The sequence below is a fragment of the Triturus cristatus genome, chromosome 4_2 (genome assembly GCF_964204655.1).
Source record: "Triturus cristatus chromosome 4_2, aTriCri1.1, whole genome shotgun sequence".
Taxonomy (NCBI): domain Eukaryota; kingdom Metazoa; phylum Chordata; class Amphibia; order Caudata; family Salamandridae; genus Triturus; species Triturus cristatus.
In genome coordinates this window covers 363,420,889-363,433,655 of record NC_140586.1, presented here as the reverse complement: position 1 = coordinate 363,433,655, position 12,767 = coordinate 363,420,889, and the positions used below count along the sequence as shown (strand labels likewise).

Genomic DNA, 12,767 nt, shown 5'->3' with positions numbered 1-12,767 from the left:
GGTTTTAGGCACCTGACAAGGCACCAGATTTCTAGTGAGAATTAGGTGGGTCTGATTATTTCATTCTTTTTAATCCATGGCAGGTTCTTAGTTTAACTCCTTCTTTCAATGTGTGAAAAGTCATTCTCCTCATCACTATGTCCCAGTTGTTTGGCAGAGGGGCTACTGGTTACCTTGGAAGGATTACATTTTGAGACTTCAGGACAGAAGTAACTGAAGAGAAGAGACAATGAAGTGTTTTTTATTACCTGGTCCCCTAGCCCTTCCTGGAAGCAGGCGTCCCAGTCTGAATATGACTGCCCTCTCGTACTCTCGAACAATCTGGAAGACAGAACAGGGAATGTGGGGATTTCAGAATGTACTGCAGAAGAAAATACACTGTTTGTCACTCATCTGTGCTTCAGCAACCTTACTGCATCATCTGGAATATTAGTCGAGCATTAGAACCAATGTGAATCCTGCTTTCACCCTCAGTACAGGCGTTATCCAGCCAAAAGTGGCATATTTCCCAGGCTTCTGTGCAAAAATTGTAACCTGATCTCTAACAAATGTGTAGTTAGAACACTTGTGACTGCGTAAGGCAGGATACTCTTTAGTAAAATGGATGTGTACCTGTCCTGGCATAATCACACATGCTTGTTCTCACAAGAGTTGTGTTCTGTGACATGTTTTCTGCGCTTCCAATAGGATGGTGTGCAGTCTTGCGCCAGAGTTTCATCTTCCCTTTCAAGACTAAGGCCCTCATTACAATAACGGGCGGTTGGACCGCTGTTGCGGCAGTCAGGAGACCGCCCGACAAGCAGTCGGCAGTGCAACCACCCTATTACTATATGACCGCCGTGGTGATGGTCGGAATGTACTTTTTACCCCTGCGGCTTGTTCTGCGGCCCAGATAAAATGCCACAGCACAAGCCACAGTGGAAAAAAGCACTTTGTGCACATCCATGCAGTGGCCCATGGAGGACGGGGGCCTTGCTTAGGGCCCAGAAAGTCAATTTCTGTCTGCCTTTCCATGGCAGTCGGACCGCCATGTAAAGGCAGTCGGAAAGGGACATCCTAATCCCTACAGCGGTGCCTGCACAGGCATCGCCTCCACTGTAGGGATAGGACATCGACCGCCACCCCAAAGGGATCTTGCATCTTGTCGGAGGTGGCGGTCTTTCCCCCTCCACACCCCGACCTCTGAGGTGCAACTGCATGCTTTAAAAAGCGGCGGTCGGACCGATGACCTGGATGTCGGGTGGACTGCCACCGGCAGCCTGTTGGTGGTGATCTGCCCAACATCGAAATGAGACCCTAAACCTTGAAGCACAGTCTTACTTTGCTTTACCTTGGTCTAGTCTCTATTGCTTTCTGTCAAGCTGCTTACTTTAGTGGGTAACCGATCTTGTCCTTGTGTGAAACTGAAAATGTTGTAGATGAAGACCTCGCAGATTGGAAAATATAAATATTTTAAGGAGTTTAGAAAAAATATGCATCCATGAAAGGTAGGGAATATGTGATGCATTTCAGATAAAGGGGAATTCATCATAGGGTGACCGTGTCAACGACAGCATTGTTTGCACATGATCGGAGAATATTTAATAACGGATGTGGTACAGCTGACAGAGCAGGGGTGTGAAGCAGAGCTCCAGTAGGGGTGGTTCTGTGCCACGTTTTCAGGAAATCCAAATAAGATAACTTTATATACAATTATTCTAATGGCACTCACTTACCTAATCAGTGTTTACCATGAAAATGTGGTATAGATCTAGTCGTCCTGGATCTACAGTCGACAACCCTGTAATAGAACTGCATGTTTGAATATCGTATGCAGAGATATTGTCTGCTGAATGGTGTGTCCTAAATATTGCTTACAAAAATATCACCCATAGGGGCTAGATTTCCAATTACCCTCTCCAACAGGGCGATATTTTGTACACAATGGGTAACGTGCAATATTTTACAGCAGACAGTATTTTTACAACGATATTGTGGTACCACACCCTAATAAATGGGAGAATTTACATAAAGGAATGTTTATCAAAAGAACGGCTTAGCTACCTATTTTCAGGCCAAAATATACCACAGACAGGTCACAGTGTAGAAATCATGGAGTGCACAGTTCACTGAGTACAAAGATGATGGTCAGCGTGCTGGTGATGGGTGCCTTAAAGATAACGGAGAGCACACACATGAAAGAGACTTTCGCCATAATGAACACATCAAAGGCAAAGCACAGTTCAGAGATGATGCACAGTTCAGAGATGAGTGACAGTTCAAAGATGATACACAGTTCAGAGATGAGTGACAGTCCAAAGGTGATACACAGTTCAGAGATGAGTGACAGTCCAAAGGTGATACACAGTTCAGAGATGAGTGACAGTCCAAAGGTGATACACAGTTCAGAGATGAGTGACAGTTCAAAGATGATACACAGTTCAGAGACGATGGACTGTTTAGAGGCGAAGGACAGCTCAGAGATTAAACATCAGACATTAGGATGTGTTCGCTGTGGGGTATTGCGGGCTTTGGGTCATTGTCATCATGAGTCACAGAGGCTCTGCTTATGGCAGACACTCAAAATACATTACTCAAGATGCTTTCTTAGACCAACCAGTAGGTGGCAGAATAATGTGCATGGTGTACATCTAGAAAGGTTGTGTTGCAGGTAAATATTACCTATCAGAGATGGTTGCGGGTCCTAATATGATTAACAGTTCAAGGAACAGATCATGAACCACTCGGAAATGATGTGCCAGTCAGAGATGATCATAGCTGAGGGGAGAGGCAGGTATGAAAGGATACAAAGAACAAAGATAGTGGATCAGTTGGAGATGACAGATAAGCAGGAGTCTATGAGAAGGTTCAGAGTCGATGGACAGTGGGGGATGCTGAATAGTTCACATGTGGTAGACAAGTCACATAATGATTGAACCATCCCTCATTTCTGAAATGTCAGAGATTGTGGACAGCTCAGACATGATGGATGCTTCTGAGCTGCTGTACAGTTCACAGATTATTGCATTCACCTCTCACAACAGACATCTTGAGAAGACTCACCTTCACACAGAACCAGATGGAGATGGGAAACGTCAGCACAATGACTAGTAAAGATGCAAGGGTCAGAAGCCACTCACAGATCCCAAGGCCCACAGCCTTTATGCCTAAAAAAAGAAAATGTTGGTTATCAGAATTAACCCAATCTTATAAGGCAGTTACCATTAAAAGGCAAATGTTTGAAGACAGACTCAGCCAGCAAGCATGCTATACAAGAGAGCAATACAGAAGAAGATGGCCGGAGCCTATGCCGCACACATTACTCACAGGCCTTTCTGGTTGTAGTAATCTCTGTGAAAAGTTGGAGGAGTTCCATGACTGTAACTAAGCAAAGATAAACCAGCATCATGAAGCATCAGCCACGGACACCTTTAGCCTGGCTAAACTGCTTCCTTCTGCACCTTGCATCTGTTTTTTCAGATATTTCATTCATTTACTCCTGTTAAATGTAGAGAGTATGCAGTGTGGCCTAACACTCTTGATGGGCAGAATCACATTAAAATAATGTAAACTTTGTTCTTCGGCAGTCAAAGGATGGAAGCAGTCAGACAGGCATGGCAAATAATCGTCCAGGATGACCAGATTTTAAGACTATCCAAATATAAAATACATTTACATACAATGACTTTAAATGAAACCTATGTACAGCCAGTGGTTATCCTATACATTTTGGGTGGCTACAGCCATCATGAGCCCTAGTTGTGGATGCCTGCTGCAAGGCCCTATCTGAAAGAACAAAGCTCACCGGTGGCTTTCAGAATGGAGCATGTACTACATTTGGTGTCCTGTACACAACCTCTACAACTTATCAATTAATTCTTGTGAAAGTTAAGAAAGGACGTGAACACCAAAGAATACAATCCATTCTTTGAGAGGGCCCAACCCTTGAAACATTTTACCTTAATCTGTACCAACTAACAACAGAAAGCAGGTGAGAGTTACTAGCCGAGAGTCTATGAAATCCTAACACGGCTTTTGGGTACAGGCAGTGAGGCTGGCTGGCTTTCATTATGGTGGAGCATGGTAACATAGATTTTGGCGAACAATAAAACTAAAATATACTATGATGACACTAGCCCAGATTGTCCAAAAAATTTGTGACAGAATGCCAAAAACAAAGGGGCTTATTTACAAGCCCCTTGCACCAGCGGTGCGTCACTTTTTCCCATGGTAAAAGTGGCGGACCGGTGGCGCAAGGGGCTTGTAAATAAGCCCCAAAGTTTCTATAGTGTCCTCTACCAGTGCAAGCTCAACTGGCTGTAGTCATGGATAAACCCCAGGCTCATCAAGTGATAGTCCTCATCCCAGCGCCAGACTCTGCTTTCTGTCACTTGCTATTGATTCTCCAGCTTCCTCCCTGGCCCAGACTCCCTACTAATACCTCGTTTTGCCGTGTTCACAGTGGACCATGCAGGGGATTGTGTTTATGGGCAAGACTTGCGAAGCTATGACTTCTGCAGGCAGGGGAAGAAGAACACCGCATGGAGTCAAGTGGCAGAGTTGCAGGGGAAGAAATAAAGGTCTTATCTAATAGCTACAGTTCTCAGGCGTTGAAATGTTTCATAGATTCACATGCCTCAATCATGTCCCACTGTCCAACTGGGATTCACTGGTTGTTTAAAGAACACAATAAGCACTGTGAAAATGGCCATAGACTCAAGAATACCGTCTGTTTAGTAGTACATTCACATTATTTAAAAGCATCCAAACTTTAGCCACTCGGGTGAATGCACTGAGCATTCTCACCCCGGCCTCTCCTTCCCCCCCAGATGTCACATTAGCCCAGATTTTCAATGCACGAGTTAAAGGGATCAAACAGTGAGTCTCTGACTGGGAGGACGGTGTGTCCCATGCGATTCTATCAAAGATACCAACCCTCTAGAACTTTAGCTATAGGTACGTATCTACGTATTCTCCTGCACTGGACCGTTCATAAATTCACATGCTTGAATTAGAATAGGTAAAAGTCAACAGTACATTAAGAAGTGGGAAGCCTTCTGACCATATTGATAGAACTGCTTATCCCACTGAAAAATCTACTACTTCATCCCTATCCAAGTATACAGAAGAGTGATAGTTGGAATGATTGAATTAATCTCAGCCACTGGTAAACTCCAGGCAAACTCAGTTTGAACCCAGCCATATGAAAATCAGTCTTGCCCATGCTCCAATAGGGAGAGTCCAGCACAAACTGCCAGACCAGGTCCTCCCTGAACTGGAACACAAGCATATGGCTGGGTCAAAACTAAGGTAGGTTGGTGTGCAAAATAACGATGGATTGGGAAGTGGGTCGAGTAATTACCGGTATCCAGGCAGTAATGCTTGGTAAATACATGCCTGCTCTTACAGGTGACAGCTTGGCAGATGTCATTCAGAGACACATGTTTCACGAACAGTGGTTCAAACGGGTCTGTGATCCCGTATATGTTCTTTTTCCGTGAAAAGAAAAACAAATGGAGATAGGTTCCATATGTTTTTGATCGGGACTCTATAATATACAATGTGATGAAAATGCAACAGTTATAAAGTAAAACAACCTCCAAACAGTTTAGTGTATAGTGCAATGAATGTATTCATTTCGGTATATCAAGAGATTATTTTTTTAGTATATTCTTTAAAAAAATAAATATATATATACATATGATCCAGTGCTCACAGGTAAGTGAAACAAGGTGCTCTAGTGAGTGAAAAAGAAGTAAAAGCATGCAACTCATAATCGGGGACCTCACTGCCATTACACTTGAATTATTGTATGTACATGAAATGTTCTTTATTATGTGTACCAGAACTTCAAAGTATGTAAAGTCACCGTCTATCTGTGCCCCCCCCCCATTTCTCCATTACTTTTTCTTCTTTCCTTTTCCTCTTCCTTAGCCTGTCCCTCGCTCTTCTACCAATAGACGCCTGGTTGGGCTTACGGTGTCTATAAAGGCGCATAAAGCCATATACACATATGTAAACTGGGACACACTCGCTTAACCGCATATATATGCTGTAGGAGAGTAGGATCTGCACTTATGTTGCCCCTACTTTTTTTCTGATGTTAACACTGGTTTCTGGCTATAGTCTGGCTGGATCCCTGCTAATCAGGGCCCCAGTCTCTCTGTTCTCTCTAAACAACTTGGAGTGCATATTAGATGCACTAGTGATTGGATACTGTGGTACCTTATGAGCCCCTAGTATATGGTACCTTAGGTACCAAGGGCATAGGTACTTCACAGGCCTACCAGGGGCTGAAGCATGTATTATGCCACCCCTGGGAAGCAGACTAAATCTGACACCACAGGCCTGCTACTGCAGCCTGCATGAGGTAGTGTTAGCACTCCTCACTGAGGCATAGGTTCCTATATCTCACCTTACACACACATATAAACCTATCATTCACACCTAAGGCAGGCCCTATCAATCCTGAGGGCAGGGTGCTTGGTTTACAATGTGAGGGGGTGCCTGCAGCTGGCAGAGTCTATTCTCTGTGGCTGTTTGTGGATGCGGTTAAACCATATACTCTTAAGTGCATTATAACCTAGCGGTAAATGCTAACTTTGGAATGATTGCATCAAAACATGTCGTGTTTGGTTTCAAACAACTTGGAATCATACCCCCACACCAGTAACTGGTGTGGGAGTATGATTCCACCCTTCTAGAGGGGACGACATGTACCCACTGTGGAAACAATGTAGAAATCTGAAAGAGCCCTGGCATCACAAAATGGATGCCACCAGCAGAGACACTGGGCTGCCCTCCTGCTGCTGACTGAAACTCGCAGTGGAGGAAGCCCAACAATAGGCATCCTGTCACAGGGAGGTGTCACCACCTTACAGACAGGATTTCGTGTATTGGGGCTGGGTGGGTGCACTCCTAGAGTGATTTGAAGTCCTGCACTGGGGAAGCAGTAGGCTCCTCTGTGCATATGCCAGCTCAAACTGGTTCAGGGGCTACCTGCCCCTGCTCTGGCGCGAAACTTGACAAAGGGAAGTGGGTGTAACCACCCACTCCCCTGACCCTCCCAGAGGAGTGGTCATAAAGCTAGTCCCTTCCTTTCTTTTGGTATAAGTTAGGGAAACCTTGCCATTGCAAATCAGATATCCCTGGACGACGCTCTACAAGACGAATCCTGGCCCTTCGACGTTCCACTACCTTTGGAAGACTGAAGAATCTCCCTTGGAGTCAAGGAGTGACTCCCCTCCTTGGCAGGCACCAAAAACTTGAATCAACGGTCGCAAACTTTCCCGCTCCCGCCGGAGTCCGAAGTCCCTGCAGCCCCGGAAATGGATTTCCAAACTTTCCCGCTCCCGCCGGAGTCCGAAGTCCCTGCAGCCCCGGAAATGGATTTCCTGACTTCTCGACGGCCATTGTGAGTCCCCAGCAGAGCCGAGGCGAGTGGACCCCACGAGTTACGAGGAACAGCCATACCCAGGTACCGTGCACTATTGTCGAGTGCAACCCCTTCACGATGTTCTATGAACTTGTGCATTGGACCATGTGTGGTCCAAGCCTCCAGCAGGATTTCCCTTGATAATCTGAGGCCTTCCTCATCCCGAGTGACCGTGGGCTCCTGTGAAGCGAATCCTCATGAGGCGTCTTCGCGATCCCTTGCTGGTTGGCTTGTGGGTCCCCTGAAGACTTTCTCATCAAACCAAAGGGCTCCCCTGGTTGCTCCAGGCCTGCCCTGACTTACCCTTGCTGGATGAGTCCCTCAGACCTTGCTGGTCTGCACCACTGACTTTCTTCAATTTCCACGAGACTTGCTGTAGCCAAGGCTTGTTGGCTCCAATCTGGTTGCCGACACCTCAGTAAGCTGCAGACTTTGTGGGGCACTTTGAATCCAGCCCCAGGTCATCGTTGACGCCTCCTGGACCTCGTGGCTGAAGAGTCAAAACACCCTTGATCACCTGAAATCACCCGACTTCCGTGGGCATCCATCTTCCTGGCCCCGGGTCACTGGCAAGTGACTGTGAACACTGTCCCTTCTGCTTTCAGGTCTTCTTCATCTTGAATCCAGCCTTGGATTCCACCGGATACTTCTCCAGTCTTCACAAGCAGCAAAACTTCTTCGGATTCCATTGAAAACGACGACGCGACCCGACACCAAGAGACACCTATGCACCCAGCTTCCCTGAGTGAGGTAACTCGTGCACTCCGGTGCTCCTGTGGGGGTTGGCCCTCGAACTACTTACCTTGTAAGTGACTTGCTTGTAGACTCTCTGGAAGTACCCTAAAACTTTAAAAATCCAACCGCGTCTTGCTCCATTGAAATCAATAGGGAACCCGCGGCTATGTTCTCACACTGCAGGCGTCTCCCGTGGGTCCTTTACTTACCTGCCTTGAGTGGATTAGTGAAGCCCCAGCGATTCTACAGGCCCTAGGCCTTGTCCCCTTGCAAGCCGACATTCCTAAACCTCTTTTTTAGTATATGGTCTGGTACGCCCCTAGGGCCCCAGCCATATTTGTGCTTAACTTATAGTGAAACGTTGATATTTGCATATGTTCCTGACTTCTAATCTCATAAAGAGATTAGTAGAGTGTGTCTAGTAATAAATACATATATATTTGATATATATACCTGTGTGGTGTCCTTTCATTTGGTAATTCAAGAGATTATAAGGTAAAACAAGCTGCTTTACATTCCTCTGAGACTTAGCCTGAAGGCTGCTCTCCACAGCTACCACTAGGATAGCTCTCTTTAAAAGGTTGTCTTAAACCCATCTACCATAAGTGTCGAATTGGACTGGTGCAAGGTGGCCACTATAACTATTGACCAGCATATGCCAGGCCAACTTCTCACATTGGTGGGCAGCGTGTGGGATTCCAGCTTGCCATTGTTTTACCAGAAAATCTCTATTTGAATTACTAACTGAAAACCACTAAAGGTACTCAAGGTACATATAAAGTCAAGCTTAGTATCAATAAGTTCTACTGAACTTAGAGCTGTTTGTGAAGGGATAGCACACCCTTTCTACAGCTCAAGCTAGGATCAGTAGGCCACAAACTAGTGTAGGTAGTACAACACTGCACAACACTAGAATGTCCTCAAGGGATGGAGCCAGTGGGTCCACCCAGCCTCAGTATAAGGACATGCCCTTCTTTGACTTGAAGGCCATGTGTGTTGCAAGACACCTGAAGCTAGGACAGAGTCCCTCCACACTTGGCCTGATAGATCTGCTGACAGCAGATGATCTGAGGTTGGCTCTAGGAGCTAACAGATCTGAATCAGGGAGTGGGTCAATTACAGTGTCTGGGTCAGATGATGAAAATCAAGATGACCAGGACTCTGTGATTGAAGGGCCAGACCCACATGGGTCTGAAAAGGACAGGGGAATTCTCCCTAAGATAACTGACAGAGTGGAGGAGAGGCCTAGGTCCTTTTCTAGGGACTCTGACCACTCATATCACTCGGGCAGAGAATCTGTCCATCAGAGGACCTCATACTCTAATAGACGAGAGACCTCCACTGAAAGAATGTACAAACTGCTGCAGTATGAGGAAGCAAGGTTTGCCCTTAAAGCCAAGCAGTTGGCATTAGATAAAGAAGCCTTTGAGCTCCAGAGAGCTTCTAGAAAAGAGGGGTCAGAACCCCCTGGTGGCAGCAACAGTGTCCCTAGAGGCAGAGATTACATTCCAGACCATAGGAACCTGTCCAAGGTTGTTCCTCCCTACCAGAGTGGGGATGATATCCACAAATGGATAACTGCTATGGAGAGGACCTGTAGAGTACAACAGGTCCCCCAGACACAGTGGGCAGCAATCTTGTGGCTCTCCTTTTCAGATAAAGGTAGAGACAAGCTCCTCACTGTTAGAGAAGAGGATGCTGATGGCTATGAAGTCCTGAAAAGTGCATTAATAGATGGGTTTGGCTTAACCACTGAGCAGTACAGGTTGAAGTTCAGAGATACCCAGAAAGCACAGAATCAGGACTGGACAGACTTTGTAGATTGTGCAACCAAGGCTCTGGAGGGTTGGCTGGTTGGTAGTAGAGTTACTGATTTTAAGGGATTGTATAATCTTATGATGAGAGAACAGATCCTTAACAATTGCCAACACCAGTTGTTGCATCAATACTTGGTGGACTCTGATCTGACCTCTCCCCAAGAATTGGGAAAGATGGCAGACAAATGGGTCAGAACCAGGGTGAGGCAGAAAACCCAGAACCAAGGGGGTGACACTAAGAAGCAGGATCCTAAAGGCTCTGAGAAAGATGGGGATAAGTCAAAAGACTAGAAGTCTTCACAAGGGCCCCAAAAATCTGCATCTGGTGGGGATTCACAGTCTACAAAGGGAAAAGGCCAAAAGAAGCCCTGTTGCAAATTCTGTAAACCGAAAAGGCACTGGACTTCTGATTGTACCAAGTCCAAAGACCAAACCATCACCACTCCAGCCCCTAAGGCAACTGTTACCCCTAGTTCAGCTACTGGTGGAGGTGGTACTCAGAATAAGGGTATAGTAGGGTTGACCCTGGGTTCTGAAGTGGACTCTGGCATAGTCAGAGTACCCACTCAGGCATTGCTGGTTTGTGATGGAGACATTGATATGTCCTTCCTAGTGAGCCCCAGTAATCTGGGCAAATACAAACAGCAGCCTGTAATAAATGGCAAACAGGCTTTGGCATTCAGGGACACAGGTGCAAGTGTCACCATGGTGGCAGAGGATCTTGTGGACCCTGGGCAGATCATCCTGGGTGAAATGTACCAGGTTACCAATGCAAGCAATGTCAGGACCAACCATAGTCTGGCAGCTGTGAATTTCTCCTGGGGAGGGGTAACTGGCCTCAAGAAGGTAGTAGTCAGTGCAGAACTCCCTGTCGAATGTCTAATGGGCAATAATCTAGAGGCTTCAGCCTGGTCTGAAGTAGAGTTGTGGACTCATGCTGAGATGTTGGGCATACCTGCAGAGGTATTTGCTGTGACCAGGTCACAAGCCAAAATGCATCAAACTGAACCAGCTCTGGATCCTGAAAGTATGGACGAGGTGCTACCCAAGAGGAGGAACAGTAGGGTTAAGGCAGTGCCTTCCCCTCTGTCTCAGATCTCAGATTCCCCTCCTGAGGGAGGAGAAGCAGATCCTGAAGAAGGAACTGCCCCAGAGGGACTTGAGCCTGATCAGGTTGAGTTATTGGGGGCAAGGGGACCTTCCAGGGAAGATCTGAGTAAGGAGCAACAGTGCTGAGCCTCTCTTGAACCCCTCAGACAGCAGGCTGCTGCTGAGGCTGCTTGGAGTGCTAGTGGGTCCCATAAAGTTTATTGGGATGAGGGACTCTAATATTCTGAGGCTAGAGATCCTACCCCTGGAGCCACCAGGAGGTTGGTAATACCTCAGAAGTTTAGGGGGTTCCTCTTGACCCTAGCACATGATATCCCTTTAGCAGGACACTTTGGCCAAAACAAGACCTGGGACAGGCTTGTTCCACATTTTCATTGGCCACACATGTCAGAGGACAGAAAGGCGTTTTGTCGCTCCTGTGTCACTTGCCAAGCCAGTGGCAAGTCAGGTGGCACAACAAAGGCCCCCCTGATATCACTACCTGTGGTGGGAGTACCCTTTGAAAGGGTAGGGATTGACATTGTTGGTCCCCTTGACCCTCCAACAGCATCTGGGCACAGTTTTATCCTGGTGGTAGTGGATCATGCCACCAGGTACCCAGTAGCAATTCCCCTCAGGACCACCACAGCCCCTGTGGTGGCAGGAGCCCTCATTGGAGTTGTCTCCAGAGTGGGTTTCCCTAAGGAGGTTATATCTGACAGAGGTACCAACTTCATGTCATTGTATCTAAAAGCAATGTGGAAGGAGTGTGGTGTAAACTACAAGTTCACTACTCCCTATCACCCACAATGCAATGGGTTAGTTGAAAGGTTCAACAAAACCCTAAAGGGAATGATTAAAGGCCTCCCAGAAAAGCGTAGGCGAAAATGGGACCTTTTACTTCCCTGCCTTCTGTTTGCATACAGGGAGGTTCCACAGAAGGGGGTTGGCTACAGCCCTTTTGAACTTCTGTTTGGGCATCCTGTAAGAGGTCCATTATGTTTGGTGAAGGAGGGCTGGGAGTTACCTCTCAAACCTCCCAAACAGGATGTGATGGACTATGTACTTGGTCTCCGCTCCAGGATGGCTGAATACATGAAGAAGGCGACCAAAACCCTGGAGGCAAGCCAAGAACTACAAAAAACTTAGCATGACCAAAAGGCTGTGCTGACTGTATACCAGCCAGGACAGAAAGTGTGGGTGTTGGAGCATGTGGCCCCAGCAGCTCTCCAAGACAAGTGGAGTGGCCCCCATACAATTGTTGAGAAAAAGGGAGAAGTCATCTATCTGGTGGATCTTGGAACTCCCAGGAGCCCCCTTAGGGTGCTTCATGTCAAGAGATTGAAACCATATGTTGACAGGGCTGACATGGGCTTGCTCATGGCAACTGATGAGGAACAGGAGGAGGAGAGTGACCCTCTCCCTGACCTGCTCTCACAGAACCCTGATGATGGGTCAGAAGATGGTGTTGCTTTGGCAAGCAGCCTCACTGACCATCAGCAAACTGAATGCAGACAAGTTCTGCAGCAGTTCAGACATATGTTTATCCTGACCCCTAGTCAGACTTCCTGGTGCACACATGAGGTGGACACTGGAGACAGTCTGCCTGTCAAGAGTAAAATCTACAGGCAACCTGACCATGTCAGGGACTGTATCAGGACTGAAGTCCAGAAAATGTTGGAACTAGCTGTAATTGAGCCTTCAGATAGCCC

General features: G+C 46.7%; 1 protein-coding gene across 1 annotated transcript in view; it reads right to left on the bottom strand.

Moving 5' to 3' along the window:
- NPHS2 (NPHS2 stomatin family member, podocin) overlaps positions 1-12,767 on the bottom strand; it is a 57,530-nt gene that overhangs the window by 26,041 nt on the left and 18,722 nt on the right. The window contains exons 2-3 of the mRNA XM_085600103.1: positions 3,043-3,146; positions 249-321 (exon numbers count right to left, since the gene is read on the bottom strand). Of these exons, the coding sequence (XP_085456229.1) occupies positions 249-321; positions 3,043-3,146 (177 nt within the window). The remainder of the gene's footprint in view (positions 1-248; positions 322-3,042; positions 3,147-12,767) is intronic.